The sequence below is a fragment of the Agelaius tricolor genome, unplaced genomic scaffold (genome assembly GCF_023055355.1).
Source record: "Agelaius tricolor isolate 1412-34295 unplaced genomic scaffold, bAgeTri1.0.p SCAF_1, whole genome shotgun sequence".
NCBI classification, from domain to species: Eukaryota; Metazoa; Chordata; class Aves; order Passeriformes; family Icteridae; genus Agelaius; species Agelaius tricolor.
The window spans coordinates 71,192,501-71,215,293 of NW_027269261.1; the positions used below are offsets into that span (position 1 = coordinate 71,192,501).

Genomic DNA, 22,793 nt, shown 5'->3' on the forward strand with positions numbered 1-22,793 from the left:
GCTCACATATTGACTTTTTTTTTCTTCCCTAGTACAAGCTGCTGTTGGAGGTGAATAGCTTTAAAATTATCAGCTTACAGAGCAGCTGGATGACAGGAATTTGGGGAGAAGCAGAGATCAGATTAGACCAAATTAGATTAAGAGATAGTTTATAAAGTTTGATAATTATGTTGTCTTCATGAGGGAAAAAAAGGAAGGAAAAAAACCCTTCAGATTTTTATGTAGAGAGCTGATTAAAGAGCTTTTCTGAAGCACTTTATCATGTCTGTCTTGGTGTACCTTCCCCTGCAGCACTGTTTGATGATGATGTACTGGACAAGATAGGGAGTAGGATAGTATCTATATTGTTGAGTATTTTTGTTTTAATTTAGTATTTTAGAATGCCACAGGGGCATGTCTCAAAACCAGACACTGCTGAAAAATGCAAGTGAGTTTAAAGAGCTCTGAACTGATTTATGGAAAAGTACACTTAAGGAACACTGCTTTGTCTGGATGCTGGGGGAGAGAGAAGAAAACCAAGAAAGAAGTCTAATGTTTTTGAACCCCTGAACTAATGGGAGATGACACAGGACAACATAGCTAACATGACTGAATTATTACATAGTAAAGCTCTTCCTTAGGTAACCCTGAATAAGCAGTTCCTAATCTTAAAATATTGATACTGAATATTGTCACACAACTTAGCATAGCTTTTATTGGAGAATGCAAACACACTCTTAAGTACTGAGAAATACATAATAATTGATAATTATGTCTTAATCATAATGAAGAAAAATGTTATTTGTTATAATGATAATATTTAGATGGCACCAAAATGTACTAATTTACATACCCTTTGAGAGGTAAAATTAGATTTCATTTACTGTAAAGTAAAACATAAAAGAGATGGTAATTGAAACAAACTTTATGTTCATTTAATGGACATGTATTGGTTTTTCTTACAAATGTTCTCAAACACTGAATTTTTAGTAAGATTTATTTACTGAAGTTTTATTGACAACCATGTGAAATTCCTTTAGTAGGAAAAAGGCAATTTTTGTTATAGTTGGTGAAAGTATTGAAGCATTAGCGGGGGAAAAAATCTTGTGTGTTAGAAATAAAAGCTTAAAATCCATTGGAATCAGTACCTGGTAATCAAATGTTTCCCACACTACTGCTGTAAAACTTTTGTCTAGCATTTCTGCTGTCGTTAGAGACAACAGCTTTTATGATATTGATGATGACAATAAAACTGTGGAATGATGCTAGTGAGTCTCCTAATTACTGCATTGTACTCCTCTCACTGTCTCTTTTGATGCTTGTGTCTGTGGAACAGTTTCTTGGCAAGTGCATCTTTTGCCATTGTTCTCAAAAGTAGCCCTTCAAATAACACCTGAGCAAATGAAGCATTCTGTTTTCTGAATATTCCACAGGATTTTTTCCATTTAACATTTGCTATGTATAACCAGTAATATAATTGAATATTTGTAAAATTTCATTACCTTAATGGCTGTGGTTATATTTTTGAAAAGTAATCTTTTAGAGAAGTTAAGTTAGAGGATTAGGTGACACAGCTTATTAATTTATTAATTCAATTAAAATTCTAAAAATTAGACTTAATGTGTAATTGTGGTAACGTTAGAAACAGTCTCCTTTTAGATCAGTAAGAGTCCTGTTGCATTGCAATGAATGCCAGTTTTGAGATTAAAACTGCTTAACTTTGCCTTCATTCCTAATCAGTGCATTCCTCAAATAGATTTATCCTTTACCTTAGTGGCCTTTTGCGCCTGCACTGGTTTTTAAAGCTAATGCTTGTGTTAAGCTTTCCCAAAGTTAGTCTCCATGGGGGTTAGTATATGACTGCATGGAAAGAGTATATTTTTCTGATTCTTGGCCATGGCACTACTGGAAAATTTTATGTTTAGATTTCAATCTGTTTTCTGTCCTCCCACTTCTGCATGAAAAAATACTTCTAAAAAGAAAGAGTAATTTCTGCCACTTCCCTCGTGGATGTCTGTGTCTTACAAACAGTACCTTGTAGCAGAATGATTGCTGCAGAATGTGGAAAGACTAAAGCTGAGACTGATAGCAGAATATGTCATCATAGGTGTGGTTGTATCATCAAGTCTAGATTAAAGTCTTTCCCAAAAACATACTGCAAGAATATGTTTAAAGCATCAAGGCATGGTGCTGTTGAGAACATAGTTGTGAATGTTTGAGATTCTGCCTCAATGTTGCATTGACCAAGTGACTGATGGTCTCAGGAAGTTTTCCATTCAGTTCTGGTGAATTTTCAGTGGCCTACCAAGGATCTTTACACCAATTTGCACAAAGTCCATGCAATATTCTTGCCTCTGAATCATCTCACTAACAGTCTCCTCAACTTACATCTGAATTCACCTTCCCCATAGTAGCAATTAGACATGTCCTTCTGCTTTTCTGGTCTGCCCAGCAGACCGAAGTCAATGTTTACTGCTTGAGTTCATCTTGAGTTCATTAACCAAATACCTGTCATTATTCCAGGTAAATATTGTCTTCCTCAGAGATAAGCTGCACAGCTGCTTCTAACACCTGGTTTAGTAATTCTTTGTCTTATAGAACTGCTGTTTGCCTCATAATTAACAGAATGGTCTGGAAAATACAGATATGCCATCTACATGAAAGAGAGGGCTTTTCAGAGATGACTAAACATCAATGAAGATAAAAACTAAAGCAACTGAAGAAAGGCTGAACGTGATGAAAGTCAAAGGTCATTCAACATCTCAAGACAATCACTAATGGGTTCTGGGTTGTTGGGGTCTGTTCCTCTTACATTTGTTTCCTTAACGTACAGCACTGAGTTGGCAGTTGTCTAGTGGTGGACACAAATACTTAAAGAATCAGAAATATTTACAGGCTTGAGATATATATGTGCATATTAAATATGTATATGTGTGTGTTTATATCTGTATGTATGTGTATATATATGTGTGTGTGTGTATATATATGCATCTAAATTTAATTAGATGTTAAAGCCAAATTTTGGAATAAAAGTTTTTTCTTTTTTCTAAAGTCAAACACCCTCACTTTTCAGAGAAATTCCCTTTGAAAGATTTAAGACAAACATTAAAAAGTGTCTAGATTTAATCTTTCTGTGACTGTTGACAAGAATATGTATCCAAGGTCAATGCCAGAATAGTAGCAAATAGATATTAAAAAGAAAACAATATTTATTCTAAGAAATTGAAGCAATGTAAATTTTTGAGTATATGATGTTTTATTCTGCGTGAGATGCATACTGTGGGAAAGGGCTCTCGAGAGCCAGCAGTTCTGCTACTTCATTCACCACTTAATTACAATAGATATTGGCACTGCCTGCATTTCTTAAACAGAGATGTTTGTTACAGCTTTTTCTTTCACAGCTGTGAATAATCATCATGGAGGAATTCATTGCTAAATAGCTTTAGCCCTTACACAAATTATAAAATGAAAAAGAATTTTCACAAACAGGTATATGAAATGAGAGTACTGGTGAAATTTCTTCAACAAAAGCTGGAAGAGGCTGCACAGGGTTGAGTCACCATGCATGGAGGTCTTTAAAAGATGTGTAAATGTGACACTTAGAGACATGGTTTTGCAGGGGACTTGACAGTCCTGGGCTTAGTTTGGACTTGATGACCTTAAAGATCTTTTCTAACCTAATGATTCTATGATTCTAAGGTGATGACCTCCAGAAATTGTATTTGCAATGTCAGCTTCATTCTCTTTATGGCTGAAGAAATGGAAGATCCCAAGTTTTGTTTTCATGGCTTTATTTGAAATCTGTTTCTCAAACATAGTAAGATTCCTATTGAGAGTGCATAGGAGGATAAAAAGCAATCAAATATGTATTGGGTGAAATGCTGTCCCAGTATTATCTGAAACAGACCTTTTTTGTGTGTGAGTATTTAATATATACTAACTTTCATCTTTGGGTGTGAGGGGTATTTGGTTCTAGAGGTGGATTTTCATGACAAGACAGTTAATATATAGTTTTACAGGACTGGAGGTTATAGTGGCTGGTAGTCAGCTGTACACCTGGAGTATGGCTTCAACAGACAATACACTTTTTAAAAGTGAAAATATATTTTTGTGATGATTTGGTTGCAATTCAAAGCTGTTAGCAATAGCAGTCTGATACTAGTCTGCATGGCCTTTCTTAGTCTCCCAAGAATGTAGCTATTTATAATAGGGAAATCTATTCCTAGTACAATCAGTAAACCTAACTCTTACCTAAGAGTGTATTTGTCATTCGCTGTGTAATCTTGACTGTATTATTTCAAAGGTGAGGAAAGTTGTTATTGGTGCTGCAGATGTAAATATGTAAAATCAGCTGTGGTGCTCCTCCAGAAGCTGCTGGTGTCACAGAGTGGTTGAGGTTGACAGGGATCTCTCGGGATTGTGCAGTCCAAAGCCCTCGTTCAAGCAGGGTCAGCTAGAGAGTTGCCCAGGACTATATCCTGACAGATTTTAAATATCTCCCAAAAAGAAGACTTTGCAACCCCTTTGGGGAACCTGATCCATTGTTGGATGCCCTCACAATAGACTGTTTTCCTGTATCCAGGTTGCATTTCATGTTTTCATTTGTCCCTGTTGCCTCATCCTGTCGGTGGGCACTGTTGAGGAGAATTTGGTTCTCTCTTCTGCATTCCTTCTCATCAGGTGTTTATACCCATTGTACTGCAGGAGAGGCTAAAAATGATGTGCCATGTAAGTAGGGCAATAGATTATATATCTTCCCTTCTTTTTTCACTGCTGTAAAGCGTGTCTTTAAAATGAACCTTTCCATGGTAGCATTTTTTGTAAAAGTGCCTTAACATCTGGAGTGGTTTCAGTGTAATAATATGGTAAAATGCATAAAATTTTAGCAGTAATATAAATGAGTTAATTGTAATTTTAATCAAAATGCTGATGTATTTGACTTCTTGTTGGCTAGCAAGAATATTGAATTTCTCAATGGACTGTATCTGCTTGTTAATATCAGTGTTTTGAAATTCAACAGCATTTCACTTGGAGTCTAGAGTCTGATTACTGCTACCCCTGGTAAAGGAGGTTGTTGATTTGTTAGTTTAACAAACATCTGCAGCTTCATTAAGTTGATTCCCTCTGTCAGATGCTAAATGGACTTCTGATTCACATTTATTCAGGTACAGACTGTTCAAAATAGTAAATGCTACTTGCAGGTACAATTTGTGTTATTCGCTTTAATCCTCAATTCCTCTGTGAACATATCCCAGTTTAATGGTGGTCTGCAGCAGCGTGGCTGGGAGCAGTTATATCCATTGCTGTGTTCTTTCTAGTGCTGCTTCCTGTCTTCCCACAAGAGCTTCATCCTTTCTGTGATGTTTCCATTGAAAATATCCAATAGAGTCTGGAGAGACACCACATTACTACTCTGAAACAGTGTAATCAATTCCATTTCAGCTGTTGAATTTAAAATAAAATGACCATTCTTTGAATGGAGCTCAGATTCGTTCCTTTTGTAAACCAGAAGGAAAACCAGGAAAAAACCCTAAGTTTTGTGTTATGTTGCAGTAAACTTTAAACAAAATATTTTGAAGATAAGTGAAGAGAGCGAAGTGCTTGCATTGCTGAATTGATGGCACCAATGTTGTCTTTTCATCCAGGTTGTTTAAAAACCTTATGAAGGATGAGTGAGGCTCAGAATCCATTCTTTTTACTGTGCTTGATAGAGTCTGAATCATGTCTTTTAACTCTGGAGAAAGTATTGTACCAAAATGTCTTCTGTGATTTCCCTGCATTCCTTCTAGCATAGAGTTTCACCTCCATTAAAATACAGCTCTTTTTCACTAGACAGAGTTGAATCTTCCTTGACAGTCAACAGCAGTCATGAACTGGGCTGCTGTACCTTCAACAGTGAACATGTGCCCCATGTGACACCATGTGTGATGCTTTGGAAATTCTGAACTCTTATGCATAAGTCCTCAGGCAACTACACCAAATTCTGATTTCAGGAAAACAAAGGAGGACATTCATTGAGTCATTGACTGGATTTCCTGAGTAATTTTCTGAACTAAGTGAATTACCAACATTTTTAATTTACTTCTTCAAGTAATAGATATAAATTTTGAGCTTGAGTAATTAGACTCAAAGTAAAATTAAAGAGTCTTGAAGGGCTAAAGCTGTGCCTTTTTGATAAACAAGTTACTGCACCAGAAAAGGGTAAATTAAATTTCACCAAATTTCTGCTCTTTAACCCTTCAGAGCTCTTCTGGGACTGAAACACAGCATAGTCTTTTGGACTATTTTATATTTTAATGAATTGGAGAGGTCAGAGCATGTGTTCTGCATTGCTGTGGAATGAGCAATCAAATGGTTGTGTCCAGAATTTACACCATGTTATCCACTTAGTCTGCCTAAATAGTAGGAGAGATTTTAGCTTGAACAATCCATCTCTTTTCCCTGTATTCATCCTGAACTGATGGCCTTTGTGTTCATTTTGTAAAAGCAGAAGAGATCACATCCCTACAAAAAGTGTTGAAGTAATTCCACCTTAGGAAAAAAAAAAGACATTTCAGAACTATTGCAAAATGTGTTTAAAGGCTGTGGAATCACTTGCATGTGCATTTGTCACCTGCAAGTAATGGGTCATCCCCTGGGCAATACCCAGTCATGGGGATACTGGAGGAGAAGAAAACAGCACTTTGGAAGATGCTGATGCAGAGTAGAAAATAAAAATACAATGGAAGTTTGTTTTCTCTCAATGTATGGTTGCTCCTGCTCATCCCAAGGAACCAGCCTTCTCAAAAACCTGTTGAGGAGTGGAACACCATGGGAAGAGAGATTATGAATAGGCTGCCTTTGGTATCTTTTAGATTTGCTGTTTTCAAGCACTAATTCTGGCAATTCTTTCTTCTCTTCCCTGCTCATCCCAAGGAACCAGGCTTCTCAAAAACCTGTTGAGGAGTGGAACACCATGGGAAGAGAGATTATGAATAGGCTGCCTTTGGTATCTTTTAGATTTGCTGTTTTCAAGCACTAATTCTGGCAATTCTTTCTTCTCTTCCCTCATCTCTGAACCTTTTTAAAATGGAGCTCAACTGTCAAATGAGAAGAGCAGTTGAGAGCACTTCATTTTTCATCTAACTTCTTCTCTCCTCAGACTTACATCTCAGAAACGTCAGCACTGGTCAGGCAGAAAGGCAGCAATGAAAATGAAGACAGCTTGGATAGTTTTGCTGCTCTTACCCTGGCAGACTGCATGATTTTCTGGAAAATCAGTTTACTGTTGCCATTTTCCCCTTACATAAAACAGTAGGGAATAATTTAACAGGAGATGTTGATTGCTTTCAAATTTTCTGATGAAAAGTGCTACATAAGAGCTAGACACTGTATCATTTCATGAATACTACTGAATCTGTAATAATTTTTCTTCCTCTGTCGTTTTGGAATGCAGAGGAAAATTGCCTGGTTTCCTCGTTTCTCATTTCTTTCCCCAGCGCTCAGGACCCCAGGCCACTGATGTTAAGCAGGAGATACTTTTCATAGATCAGATTAAGGATTGGTGAGGTAACAGAGCCTCATGCAAGCATCCCACTGTGCTCTTGAAACTGGAATTTCATTCCTGGTAGTGATCTTTATAGCCTTACATTACCTTAAAAGTATTTTTATATATATTTGGAAATAAGAGGGGTAATATTAATACTAAATTCTCACTAACATATAATGCTCAATATGTGGCTAAATGGTATTTAACATAATAAAGATTCTTCTAAATAGTTGTTGTGTCATTCTCCTGAGATGTTTTATAAACTCTTAGAGGAAGAGATATAATTGTTCACAAATATTTCACCAAGCTTGTGTTAAGCCAGTTAAAATTGCCTTGGAGAGTAGAGTTGCACTAAAAAGAGGGAGGAGAGGTGGAAAAAAGAAACCCCAAAACAGGGTCCTGCTCAGTCTAGAATTTCAGGCAAGAGAGGAAAAGGTCTAGTTATCCAGAGCCAGCTGCATTGTTAAAAGTTCATACTATCACTTTGACATTTAGAGTAGGACTCTGTGTCTTTGTAAATTCCTCTTCGTATTACCAGTGTAGGTCTCTGAGCTCAGACCGTTTCACAAACCATAACATTTTTGAGTGAGTGATTGATCTGTATTATGTGTCCTAGCCATCAGAAGAATCTTGGGATGTTGCTTGTATAAACTGTAATACAATCTGATCCTGGGCATTTAGTTACAGACTTTCATAGACCTATTGGCGATACTCAGTCCTCCTGGATTTGGGAATAAGGCTTATCTGATACCTTAAAAAAAAAAAAAAAAGGGGGGGTGGGGTGAGGGTTGTTGTTAAAAAAAAAAAAGAGCCCCTCATTTTCTCTGTACCCCCCCTTAAATAACTCAACACATCTGGTAACACTGTAGGATCATTGTCCTTTCAGTTCCTTCAAAGCTCATATTGCTACAATATTTCTTCGGTGTCTAGTTTCCTAAAGGGCAATGTGATTTTTTTTTTTTCAGGCTGTTTTTGTAGGTCTTGCAAATTAACCCATATGCATTGCAAGAAAAAACATGACTTTTAATCAGCACCATTTCTAAAGTTAGCACTTGCTGTGTGTATATGAATATGTATATGAACCAATGTTTAAAAAAAAGAAAACACAACCTTTCTGCTAGTACTCAAAACTAGCATACAAATGTGGTTTTATTATCAAATAAAGCATGCCTAAATGTTAGAATATCTTTCCGTTAGGGTTTTATCATTTGACTTCTTGTCTTCAGTTACAAGAATGATAAAAATTGAAACTAAATCTTTTAATTCAATAAGAACTACATTGAATTTTAGGAAGCAAAAAGAGGAATCAGATATAGACTCATATGCATAGGAAATGAAACATTCAAGAAATTAAAACTTTGTGAGCAACCAGAGGTAGCCTTAAGGTGTGCTTATTTGAAATGCCTGCATTTAATTTTACAATAAATCTGAGTATTTTGTTCCAATTAAGACAGTTCATGTGCACAACTTCAAATTTTACAGTAGTTCCAGGGAGACTGTGGACGACTTGTTTTACATTCTGGATCAAGTTCAGATTTTTAGGCTTCGCTTGAATAAAATAAAAAGCCTGAACCCTGAAGATAATACAGATTGATAAATCTGATTTAAACATTCCCGTGTTGCAGGCTTTCAGTGTATGTGGTACAGCTGAGCCTCAGGCCATGCACTAAATACATCCACAGTGCATTCCCATGGCACCTGAATACCAAATGATCACGTTTGAAAGGTTACCTTTCTATGGATTCTGACTTTTCTGTATTAGCCACGAAGATTAGAATTTTAACAGCTCCCAAGGAGAGATATTGTGAAGTATTTACTTGGCAGGAAAAAAACAAAACAAAACAAAGCCCAGATGAGGTACTGTCTCATATTCATGAACTGGGATTTATTAGTTCTGTGAACGTCCTTGTGAGAATACACTCTATAGTTCACACTGTAGGAAAAACAAGTCTTGTTTTTCATTTATATTAACTTAAAACTTTGATAGAAGAGTTACTGTAGTAGAGGTTTTAGTAGAGACATATCACAGAATATATCTCAGTAAATCCTGAAGTCTTTCACAATTAGCTTTCTTCGTGGTTTATCTCTCTGGAAATCTGGCAGTAGCTTTGTAAGTCAATTTGGTGATAATTAAAGATGTAAGGCTTTTTCTCCTTTTCTTTTACAGGTTGTGGAACTCATTTCAAGTGCTATTGGTGACTTAGTTCAAGGGATATATTATGAAAACTCAAAATCATCTGAGGTAAGAATTTCACTAGATTTATGTACCCTAGGCATTTGGTGATATTAATGTGTGACTACTGTAAATACGATGACTTTCTCACCTGTATAAAAGGAGGGAGAAGGCACAAGAGTTGTTAGTCCTGGTGGGTTTCAACAGGAGCATCATTATGACACCTGTAAGCTCTGATAGAAGTTTCTAGAAATCTCAAGGAGGAACTATTTTGTTTTTGTGAGTGCTTAATAGAATACTGTCGTGTGTCATTACCAGCAGCTCTAGGCACATCTTACTACAGGATTTCCAAATGCTTCCACAGGTTCCTAGCCAAGGTTCTGTTAGAGGTATTCATTACAACGTTGTCTACGTCATTAATATTTTCATGTCAAACCTGTTGTTTCCAAGCCCAAAGAGGTTTACAGAATGCTTCTTCCTGAATTTATGACATGTCCTTTCTTCTGAGTTTTGTCCTGGAGTGGTAGGAGTGTGTAGCCCTGTGTTCTTCTGTGACAGCGTTCACAGGAGTTCTTGGATGAGGCAAGAGACAAGAATGTTGACTCCATGTTCAGAAGGCTTGATTTATTATTTTATGATATATATATATATTACATTATAACTATACTAAAAAGAAATAGAAGGAAAGGTTTCGTCTCTCAGAAGGCTAGCTCAGAAGAGAATAGAGAAGAATGATAACAAAGGCAGCTGGCTCGGACAGAGAGTCCAAGCTTTCTGGTCTGTGGTTGGCCATTAATTGTAAACATTCAAAATGGCCCAATCACAGACACACCTGATGCATTCCACAGCAGCAGATAACCATTGTTTACATTTTGTTTCTGAGGCCTCAGCTTCTCAGAAGAGAGAAAATCCTAAGAAAATATTTTCACAAAAAGATGTCTGCAACATTCTTCTCCATCAGAAATCACTGTGCACATATTTTCTGAAGTCAGCATGGGCCAAGATAATAGCTGCCAGCATTTCACAACAAATAATCTTGTATTTCATCAAAGGCAATTGCAGATATTCTGTGTTATTGTTCAGCAGGCACAGTAATAAAAATTGGTCAAATCAGATGTAGGTATTTTTATCTTTACTGGAATATTTAAGGGAATTTCTAGAGACCATTCTTGAGTAGGCTTACATGTTAGAGCAAAGAGTTTTTTTCATTTTCATTTCTTCATTTACTTTCAAACTAGAGATTTTTTAAATTTTTTCATTTTATGGCATATCTTAACACATGCAATAAAATCAGTGATTTAAGGTTGCCACGACCTCTACAGGTTTTATCATAGCAAGTTTTCATGCACTGATGAGCACTGTGTATATGTGAGTATCGATCTTGAAGCCCACTGAGGTAGATAGATTCACTTCTAGTGGTGTTGTCTCATGTGCCTTGGAGACTTGAATCTTATGGTTCAGCAGGTGTTGTGCACTGAAATTACAGCTCTGGTTTACTATTGCTGTGTTGTCATATGTAACAAAATTGATACCATGGTGAAATGCTGTTCTCATGGACTGCTGCTACAGCAGATGCCTGCCCTGATGCCTCTGCACCAAGCAAACCACAATGGGCAGGTGGAGAGTGCCACTGGACAGCAGCTCTGTGTTCTGGAGAGTGCTGCTCCCCTGGACACTCTCTGTCTCTCCTGCTCTGCAGCAGCAAAGCCATGTCACTAAAACCAACTTTGCTGAGGTATAGCCATCATTTTGACTGAAGCCAGGGAAGGGAATGATCACACTGCCGAGCTGAGTGAGAGCCTCCAGCAGGACAGCGGTAATGGCACACTCAGGAGCTGCCCACAGACAGCCCCTGGGATGCATGGAAAGGATGGCATGCCTGGCATGTCCTTTGGCACCTCTCAGGAGTGGATCCTGGGTGGAGGCATGGCAGGAGGGCAGCATTGGGAACTTGGTGGTGCTTCTGCACCTGCTGTGTTTAACCTGTGTATAAACTGACCTCAGCCTTCAGTGTTGCTCCCAAGGACCATGCTCAGGGTTATATGTTAAAATAGATGACATCTTTGAGATTTTTGCCAAGAATAGTTGAAATGTTGTTTTCCATGTTAAATGTTGTTTAGCAGGTTTCTAAATACAAGTAGATTGCAGGTATATTTAAAAAACACTCATCTACTTCTGCTTTTTCATGTGTAGAGGTAAAGCTCTACAGGTTCATCAGCAGTGAAACTGCATTTTCTTGAAACCATGGCCCCTCTGTAAGTGAGAAATGTTGTGGACTCATTTGAGTTCTTTCCACTGCAGAAGATCTTTATCTTTTCTTTGTTAATCATTCTTTTTCTATTTTCTGTTGCCTTACTGAAGTCCTCCACATGTGTGGATTGCAAGGGGAAGTGTGAGATAAGCTAAGCGCAGCTGCATGACATTTACCCTGCCCTGGCCCAGTTACAAATAGCAAAGACTTATTTTGTTTCAGTGACTATTTCTGTCTAAGGAGAGTTGCAAGTACACTGTACCCTTCCTAAGGGGAACCCAGTTAACTCAAAACACAATTAGTGTGGTGGTGTAATAGAGACACTTACATGACAGTGCCTGAAGTTCAGCCTTTATAATGGGTAGTGTGTGGCTTCTGATGAGACCTACAGCAAGTTGTGGCATCTGCTTTAATTTTTTCTATCTAGTTCTCTGAGAAATTTAGTTCTATGTTGTGCTGAGACATATCCCTGCTGCTCTCCTCGCCCTGTTCTGCTGAGGCAGTGTCCCATTCATGTTCTGAACATTTCTTTAGCAAAGACTGGCAAATAGACTTGTTCAGTTGTTGGTCTGTCTTATTATTTCTGTCCTTTGTGCATCTTCCCTCCTTCCCTAATTGCAATTTGATTGAAACAAAATTATGAACTGCATTTCCCAGAGGTAAGACAAATGCTTTAATCTGCTCCACAACTAAATCTCAAATGTCAAACTTATTTTTCTTTTTAGGAATAGAGCAGAGGGATGCTAGTAGTAGTATTTTCATTGCTGGGAATTTCCTAAATTTGGAAAAGCAGAAGGATGTCTTCTCACCTTGTTTTTTTTTTTTTTTTTTTCCCTGAGGCAAGAAAACTGTACTTCATATGTTAAATGTCCTTAATGCAATTGTTTTAAAGCTCTTTAGTACCATAAAATAAACTAACTTAGCACCAAGTTGTTTTGAACTTTGCTGAATGTCTACCTGAACGTAGACAAAAATATCTCCGCAAAGTTAATCTTTCTTTTCTGAGACCCTAAGTTCATGTTAGTTCATGTTTGCAAAAAAAAAAAAAAGTTTCAGTCTTCTTCATTTGGATAACCCAGTAGGAAAGTTCAAAGAATTATTTGACCTTACAAGACCTGGTTTACTCCTGAATACATATAATGGATATAATTATTTGACAGCTCCATTACCACTGTTTTTCCTCTGCACAGCCACGTGCAATCCTACAGCTGTCCCATTTTAGTACATTCTGTTTGATCATGCTTCATTTTTTCTGAATAGGTAAATCATTAGATCTGTGTGAAACCAGGAAAGAAAAAGCAAATATTTAACTTTTTATGGTTATTTGAAGTGACAATACAAACTACGAAGTGTAGGCTTTGACACAGCCTGAAGGTTAAGGCTTGTCACTCATGTTCAAAGTAACAAACAGCTGCTGTGGTTTAATATATTGCATTAACAGTATTAAGCTCATATGTTGGACTATAACCTGGAGCTGAAAGGGATGATATGATAAACTATTGCAGTTTTCTGCAATATCCCCTCTCAGCCCAAAATTCTGCAAGTGAAGGACATTCTTCCCAGTTCCCATTTGCCTTCTCTAAATCTGGGTCTAATTTGGGAGTAAAAATTTTGCCTTAGTGAGTGCAAAGTTGAAAATTGTCTAGTCTGGCCTTCAGTTGTGATTGTGGTTATCTATTTTTTACAAAAAAAACCCCATTGCTCTGAGTCTCTGTTTCCAACTTTGAGGAGGCTGAAGGTTTCTAAAATGTTTGCTAACTTAGAGAATACTGTCATATCTATAAACCCCCTCTGTTTTAATATTCCAGATCATTTAACAAATACCTAAGGGGGGGTTACTTTAATATTCCTGTCGATTCACATGACAGGTGTAAGAGATACAAGGAAGCTCAAGGTCAAACAGCAGAATCAAGAGAGGGACTTCAGTGTGTTGGCTCTTGTGCTTAACCTTCCAGAATGCTCTTGTAATCTTAAAGCATGAGGGACTTTGTGGGGAAATAACTTGGTTGGGTTTTGGGGATTTTTTTCTTGTCATCAGAATATGTAGCTGTGATAAATGTGCATTAGCAAAGCTCATTATAGTGTCAACATGGGGCTATTATCTTAGACAGGACCATTCCCAACATGTTCCACTGATGGCCAGAAGAGCTGTTAGGAATTTTTGATGCAATTTTGTGAAAGTTGTGCATAACTAATATGTAAAACAAGTTTAAAAAACAAAGGCCTCAGTAGCAAGTAGTCATTGTATCAAACAGTGAATTAACAGGTATTTATTTTAGACCACAGTAGGATTTTTAATGAAAATTAGTTTATTTTCTGGAAAAGGATGGGCTAAATGCAGTGAGCTGTGCCAGCACTTCTTCGATGTTTGGTCCCTGGCCCTGCTTTGAGGAGGAATGTTTTGGAATACTGCACATGTCCATTAACTGACTGCTATGAGTCTGTACTCTAACTAATGGATTTGTTTATTATTTTACTATAGGAATTAAATCAAATGTATTTTGAGTTATGTAAACCACCTTTTAGCAGGGCAGCAGAGCCAGAGCTTTCACTTTTTTTAAACAAATGTTTTTGTTGCAAGACTAAAGAAAAGCATAAAATATGGAATTTGAGCAAAGAGCATCTGTGAAAAGAATAGGAAAATGTGTTTGGGGGAAAAAGAGCATAGCTAGAAGAAGGCCAATGTTATTTATTTACTGCTTTTGTTCTTTTAAATACTAAGTTTTTCCAGGGAGATGTAAAAGTAACAGTTGTGAAGAGAGATTTATCTTTATGATAAGTTTATAAACTTTTCTTTGAAAACCAGGTGTTGTTGTTTTTACAGTGTCATGATAAAAGTAGTCAGTAGCTTGCTTTATTGACCCATTTGCAGACACCCTTGTTCCTCCAAAGGCAGTGAAGACAGGTATTAATAGACCAATAAAACATGCCCTGTCATGTTCAGCAAGCATGAATACATCTGCTGAAAGCTCATGTGAACCATGTGTGAAATGTTTTACAGGGTCTTGCTGCTGGTAGAGTGATTCATGGTTGCACTGGATTTTATTTATGCAAAATAGAAGTTCTTGAACTACCTAATTTTAAACTTTGAATATGCAATGTAAAATTATTTCTATGTGTTTCTGTGGATTATTTGCCCATTGAGAACTGAATTAATGTTTGATATAAATGATTCAGACGTTTGGATCACTTTGTGCAGCAGCAGATGGTTAAGAAAGAGCTGCCATGGTATGGAAATAAATGATGGGCTGTGTTACAAACTATAGCTGAAGTTTAAAGTCTCCAACTTCTGCTCCTTCTTGGTTTTGCAAATGGGTTTGTGCACTTTTAAGACATGTTTTTCATTCATATTTCTGTAGTACGTTTTCAGCTGAGCCTCATATAAAAGTCTTCTTTGGTGAGATAAATCAAACTGTGCTATTGTAAGTGTTGCTTTTGTACTGGGGATCCTAGATGATGTCACTGAGAGCTGCCCTTCTTGTTGGTTATGATCACATATTTTATTCCCAGTTTAATTTTCTAGAAGTTTTTTGTTTCCTGAGGTGATTGTTTTAAACAGTTTAAATCATGGAAGTAGTTTAATGGAATAGATTCTCAACTAGACAATTTCTAACAAAGCAGTATCTGACCTTGCCAATAGAAAAATGGGAGCGCCCTCAGCTGTTCTTCATTTCCCATTGGAAGTGATGATCGACCATTTCTTGGTGACAGAATTTATGAATGAGGTCAGTCCACAGGCATTTGTTAATCAAAGGTCTGACCACTGTGAACTACAACTTCATTTGACTTTAGAGAGGTTTTTATAAGAAAGTCTTAGGAGTCTTCTGGGCCAGCTAATGTCCACTTCTATACCCACTGCTGACAAAACAAAACAAAGCTTACAAAGCAGTGAAAATTTCTCTAGAAGTAGTAAGAGCTGTCGTGATATCAGATTTTACAGCCTTTGCAATCTAGAAGTAGTTTGGGTTTTCCCTCGATGTTTTTAAAATAGTGTTTAGATGTTGTCCTACATAGCCTTGTAAGAATGTGGTGTGGTTGGCAGACACTTTATGTATAACATGAGAGTTAAGCTTGGGAAAAAATGTCATTGTTGGAAAGTTTTGCTGAAAAAAGGATGTGTCTGCCTCTGTCTTAAGCAGCAAAAGCTTTAGGGGTCTGTGGCCATAAGAAGTTCTTTAATTAAAATCAGCTATATTCAGGCATGCAAGTTCATATACTAAAGCACATCCATATGGATATAATACCTTTTTATGACTGGCTTGTTTCTATCGCCCAGAGATTTACAATACTTATATTTTTAAGATTTCAAATATGTGTTCAATTCTTGTGGGTTTTTTGAAGTTAGATGCTCATTTTAGGTGCTTGAAGCTTTTACGTAATGTTAGTGTAGTGGACAGTAACTTTTTCTGCCATCTTTTTCAATCCTGTTAATGAAATTGAAGCTTGTTTAGGAATATAATTTTGTAACGAATCATAGAATTAATTTTCTTGTATACATTGAGTTGCAATGACTGCTTAAGCTTCTTCAGTTCCTTTAGTTGATATTGCATAATGTTTGCACTTCTCTTGCTGCTCAAAGGCTACAGAAAGCAATCATTTTCAATTTATGGGCCTTCTGAAATATTTTGTTAACTTCAAAATTGTTTCAGGATACCTTTCTTGAGTATTTTTTTCTTATTTGATGTAAAACAAACGATTATAAAAATCACTGCCAATTTTCAGTATCATCCAGCGAATTTTAGTAAGTACTGTTTTTTCACTGAGCAGATTGGTTGTTAAGGAAAAGATTGTGTTTCGTCTTCCAACAGCTCCTGATTTTAAATTTAAAATAAATTGACCTATATCTAAATGGAAAAAAAGAGACTTGATATATGGGAAACTACTTGAATTAAATGCTCATTTTGACATTTTGCCAGTCATGGGAATTTGCACATGCTCTGGGCTGAGTTAAAATATTAAAACAAAAATACAGAAACAGAGGAAAGTTTAGGCTTGACTTTGTAAGTTGTCATATGCATAATAGCAAACATGTGGTTTCACTGTTCTTCACTTTCCTTGTATAACTTAATAGTATGTCTGAAAGCAAAGGCATTTCGATACAGCTCTGTGTTACTTGGCATTGCAGAATTCTCCTACTTTTTCCATTAGTCTCAAATTATCCTCTCCCTTGTAACACAGCACTTCTGGGTGATATCCATAAGGGAGGAAAATTAGAGCTGAACGGATGGATTCTATTTCATTTGTTACTGATTTCATGACAGATAATACCTTGCTAGAAAACTATAGGGTCACACAGAATTACTTCTTGCTCATTTCTAAGTAATTTAATTGACATCACTTTGAGGGAAAAGGTTTGTTGTATATGAGGGGTTTTTATATTACTTTGTTAGAGAATATCTTTTGGCTTAGTGTATATTACAGATTCAGCTGAACTGAGAAATTACAAAATTTGAAACATTTTTATGCTTTAATTTTTTTTTCTGTAGCTTCTCATTACTGATTTTATTTTTCTAAGCAAAACAGCTGTGATCTTTTCTGGTTTTGGGGTTTTCCCCCCCCTTCTTAGAGAGTACCTAAAGGCATGACAGTATGTGAGACAGATTAAAGTAGTGTCTAGCTTTGAAGACATGAGTGAATTAGTAGCATATTAACACCTTATGGGTCAAAGGAATGGCAACTGAATTTGGATTTTGGGAGAAAGTATTTGATTTGTGTTAATTAAAACACTGTGGAAAGTTATCCAAATAAATATGTTGGATACTAAAGATTTTGAGACAGGCTGAGTGAGCATCTTTGACCTTACAGTCAAGGTGGTAAAGTTCAGTAGAGGCATAACTGACATGCCTCTATCAGCCTCTGAGGAAGTTAATTAATCCGCAACACTTCTAAATTGCAACTTTATTTATTTTTTAATACTTTCAGTTGCTCCTCACCCTTAATATGGAAGCAGAAGAGGTACAAGTCCTCTCTCACAGCCCTTCATTTTTTCAGTGCAGTCTATAAGAATTTTCAACACGTGTTACAATTAGTTTTTTTCCTGACTACAAAGGAAAAATTGTAGGGATTTCTCAAGTTTGTTTGGGATTGTTTGTTCTTGGTAACTGGGAAGGGGCTGAAGTGCAGGTATACTCTGGTGGGGGGGAAGCGTTGCTTTTTGGTTTTGTTTCGGAGTTTTGGTTGTGAGTTTTTTTTCTCCCCAGTCCCTCATGAGGGCTATATCTCACTGTTAATGTTCAGTGTGATGATATAGTAATTTAAAAAAAAAAATATTTATATTGAATCTGTTGACAGCTCCACATATTTTGCATTGCCTTTTTGAGAGGAAAATGGAAAAGGTTTTTGTTTGAAACTGCCAATATATTTATTCTGATACTTTCCTCTATTCATCCCTAAAAGAATTTATTTGGCACCATGGCACCCAAAGTTTGGTTTGTTTTGTTTTGTTATGTACTACACAGTACTCACCCATGCCACACCATTAACTTCTGTGAGCTGACTCATGCAGTTTTGGTGTTTTCATGTTAGCCTTTGTTTCATTTTCAGGAGAACTGCCTCACAGATGACATTGGCATATCTAGGTGGAAGGAGCAGGTTTTCCTCAGGCACAGTGCCTTGCTGGCCAAGAGCTGCCAGGCTGCAATGGAGCTAGCAAAGCACAGCGCTGAGATCCAGGACATGGCATTCCAGTATGGGAAGCATATGTCTATGAGTCATAAGGTACACCTTTTCCTTTTGTTCTGGGAGCTTAAATACAGAAAGAAAGGCTTGTAAGATGTGTTGCTTGTGAGCTCTGTCGTATACTGCGTGACTTATGCTGTAGATTTTAGCCAGCAGATGAGTGTTGAGAAATTTGACTGCTGTATGGAGTGAGATGTTTGCAGAAACTGTTGGTATGAACAGAGCTTGTGAACTACCAAAATCACACAGCAGCAGCTTAAAACTTCACCTTTTCTGCTCCTTCATTACTCCTAAACTCACTGTCCCATTAACAGAAGTTGCAGGAGGAAACATGTAATAGAATATGTTGAATTGGAAGAGATCCACAAGGATCATTGAGTCCAGCTCCAGCCCTGCACAGGACCATCCCCAAGAGTCACCATGTGCCTGAGAGCATTGTCCAAACACTTCTGAACTCTCTCAGGCCTGGTGCTGTGACAACTTCCCTGGGGAGTCTTTTCCAGTACCAAACCACTCCCTGGGTGATATTTTCTAATATCCAGCCTAAGCCTCCCCTGACACAACTTCAGACAATTCCCTCGGGTCCTGTCACTGGTCACCACAGAGAAGGGATCAATGTTTGCTGCTCCTCTTCTCCTCACAAGGATGTTGACAACTGCAATGAGGTTTCCTCTCAGTCTCCTCCAGGCTGAACAGACCAAGTGACCTCAGCCCCTCATCATACAGCTTCCCCTCAAGGCCCTTCATTGTCTTTGTAGCCTCGTTTGGACACTCTGATAGTTTAATGCCTTTTTTATATTGTGGTACCCAAAACTGCACACAGGACACAAGATGAGGCTGCCCCAGTGCAGAGCAGAGCAAAGCAGGACAATCCCCTCCCTTGCCCAGCTGGCCATGCTGAGCCTGATGCCCCCAGGACACCACTGGCCCTTCTGGCTGCCAGGGCACTGCTGACTCATGTTCCACTTGTCATCAGCCAGGATCTCCAGGACCCTTTCCACAGCACTGCTTCCCAGCCTCTCATTGCCCAATCTGTACATAATGTGTTGGGTCTTGGCTGTCACCATGCAGAGATTTGTGCTGTGAGGCTCAATTGAGCATGCAGCAGCATGGACTGAGCCATATCCCCTCTGAATAACCTGCTGTGGAGGGAAATTCCATAGAAGGCAGCTAGAAGATAAGGAGGGAGGTCACCGTATCTGAACAGGACCATCCTACACCTCTACAGCAGTAGGACTACCTGGACAAGGTCTCTGACCTCCACCAGAAGACATTGAGTCTGCAGCTAGAGTTAGTCCACAGGAAAACACAGATCTGCTTTTGCTGTATTGCATCACTTGTGAGGTTAGATGTAGCTTGAGACAGGCAGACAGACCTCCCATCTGCTTCAGCTGAGTTGATTTATGCAGTTTCTAGTTCCTACAGAAGAAGGAAGTGGTTTTATAAAGCACAATTTTACTGCCACAGGAATGCCACTATATGCTATTACTAGGTACAATTCCACCAGTAAATTACTTCAAGTGCACTTATATCCTTAATATTTTGTATATGCTGTAATATTAATATATTCACCATTGACACATAGTTGTGTATTAAGGATTGCATAATTTTCATAGAAAGCTCCTAGCTATGTAGCATTTGCTTTGTCAGAAGGAAGGTCATACTGTGTCTGCTTCCTCAGGTACTCAAAAGTAGAATGTAGTACTCTGCACAGATTAAAACCTGATCTTCTTCCCACCAAAGACTGGATCATTCTCTCCTTTATATTTTTTCTTGCCACTCCACAGTCTCCTACCTGGCTGTGTCCCATGGCTTGCCCAGCTCTGCAAGCTGTCCTTTATCTGTGTCTTTGCAGACTCTCTTGCTTCTCTTTACCACATCTTTCCACCACTGCAAGGCTTTCAACATCTTTCTATCCCTCCCCCAAACTTGAAAAAGTGCAACCAGAGTACAAGTGTCAAAGTAGGAAGTGGTGAGTAGGTGTAGAACCAGGATGTGCACCTCAGTTTGAGGAGGGGGTGGATATGTATAGACTGTTCCTGGGAACTGAATGTGTGTGTATTCTTCTTTTCCAGCTACATTCGGACCTGCAGCCATTTGTTAAAGAAACTTCTAGTGACACCATGGCCTTCAGTTTGAATTCTGCTCCTGCAATCCTTCATCAGGAATTCCGTGGAAGGGAGGCATGGCTTAAACAGATTAGAGAGGTAAAATAAAGCACGGTTTAGAATTTCCTGGTTTTACCATTTGTTTATTTCCTCCTAGCTGTACTTTCAATCTGCACAGGAACTTAGAAATTAAAAAGAGGTTTCCCTATGCTCTGCAGTGCTTAATAACTCTCTCATCCACACTTTAAGCGAGGGGAAATGTAGGGACCTGACAGTCAAGCTCTGTCAGACTTTTGTATATCAGTGTAAAAGGCAGATTCATTTGTGTGGAGCATATGTGCGTTCCTCTGCACTGCTTGTGCAGTCCCGGGTCTTAGTAAAGCTACTTTTAATGGCAGCTTAAAGCAGAGAACTTCAACCATCACTGTGGTTGAAAGGTAGGCACGTATTTCCTTCTGCCAAAATTATGCTGGAGTAGTAATTTTCAATGGAAGGGGAAAGATCTTTGGGGCTTGGCTTTCTGACCGTCACAAAATAGATTTGAGATCTAGCTGTCTGATACTCTTGTTCTTAATTCTCTTATTTACCTATTTTTTTCCTCTAATTTTTACATGAGGAAGACAATAAGAATAAAATAACTACGTGGTAATTGTCATGTACTGCAGCAGGATTCAAGTCCATGAATAGCTCCCTGGATGTTGCTGAAGCACAAATAGATAACTGTAGAAGACAGCAAGAAGGGAGAGGGGGAGGAGGAAGCACCAAAATGGCCAAAATTAAGCATTCTGTTGAGTTCCCGCATCAGTTGGACGTGTTTTGTCTGTCTAAACAGCAGTGATGACTGCCGTTTGGAAATTCATGCTTGTTGTTATACAGTTTGTTAGAAAGGCTGCTGCCTTCAATAAGAAGCTGTCTCTGTGCAAGCAAATTCATTCAAGATGTGCTTGCTGATGGCTCCCTTCTCTGCTGGTTTGAAAGCAAGAATCAGGTGCAGGATGTGGAATATAAACCTCTGCCTAGTTCTGTGTTCTAACTTGTCTTCACATACTGCAAGCAAGAGGCATGGTCTCTTCAGCCTCTTCAGATTTTGGGAGGTGTATGCAGAATCTACAGTCCTACAGTGGTATAGAGTGGAGGGATCTTAAAATGCAGAAATCTTATTGTCACTTTGAAATTAGGGACTAGTAGTTCATAAAGCATGATGAGGATTTTTGGAACTCAACAGTCACAACACAAGGCTCATATGTGAGTGGAATGTAAATGGATTTGGATTATTGCAGTTGGAGAATAATGGCATTTCCACAGCACAGTGTATAAAAGCTTTGAAACAATTTCCCATCTGCAGAATCTAGAGGAGGTTGCAGGACTCCAGGAGTGCCGTCTGTCTGCTTACTAAATTTCCGTACCAAAAATGGGCATTATGGAAACAATGAAGCAGTTCTGTGTGAAAAGGGTGGGGGTGCCAAGTGACTATGCAAAAGTATTTGCTATCTACTAGTACTGCTATACTTCATACATTTATTTATTATACACATACTTTATACATGGTATTTACTAAGCTACCACTACTGCCAACTACAATATGGAACACCTAGTCCAGGAGCCTTTCTTGACTTGTGCTGGTTTAGAGAGGAAAGTTATCTTTGATTAACTACATGCTCTTTGAGATATCACCCACAGTCACTTTCACTATGTGACATTCAGTGTAGGCCAAGCTCTCAAACCAGAGACTTCCTCATGTTGCCAGTGCTCATAAGGGTGCACTCCTAAGCCACCCTCTCATGCAATGTCATTTGTATGGTTTTAATAGGTGAAGCACACACAGTGCACTCAGGCCCTGTCACAAGCTTAACCAGTTGAGCAAGTCTGATGTAAAAGGTTAAAAAAACATCTGTGTGTCTGAGATGAGGGTCAGAAAAAATTAGAGAGCCAAAGTACTACTGTGAGGATAAAAAAGGAAAGAAAGCAACGGTGCAGTTGTAGTAAAGAAGGCTTAGGAGACTGTGTGAGGTTGCTGCCTGGAGGAGCACAAGAGCCATTGACTTGAATGCTTGACAGGAGCAGATCATGAGAAAA

General features: G+C 38.1%; 1 protein-coding gene across 1 annotated transcript in view; it reads left to right on the top strand.

Annotated features, from left to right (window-relative positions):
* Positions 1–22,793, top strand: part of PDSS2 (decaprenyl diphosphate synthase subunit 2) — a 111,743-nt gene that overhangs the window by 75,154 nt on the left and 13,796 nt on the right. The window contains exons 4-6 of the mRNA XM_071439349.1: positions 9,675–9,749; positions 18,475–18,648; positions 20,685–20,816. Coding sequence (XP_071295450.1) covers positions 9,675–9,749; positions 18,475–18,648; positions 20,685–20,816 — 381 coding nt within the window. The remainder of the gene's footprint in view (positions 1–9,674; positions 9,750–18,474; positions 18,649–20,684; positions 20,817–22,793) is intronic.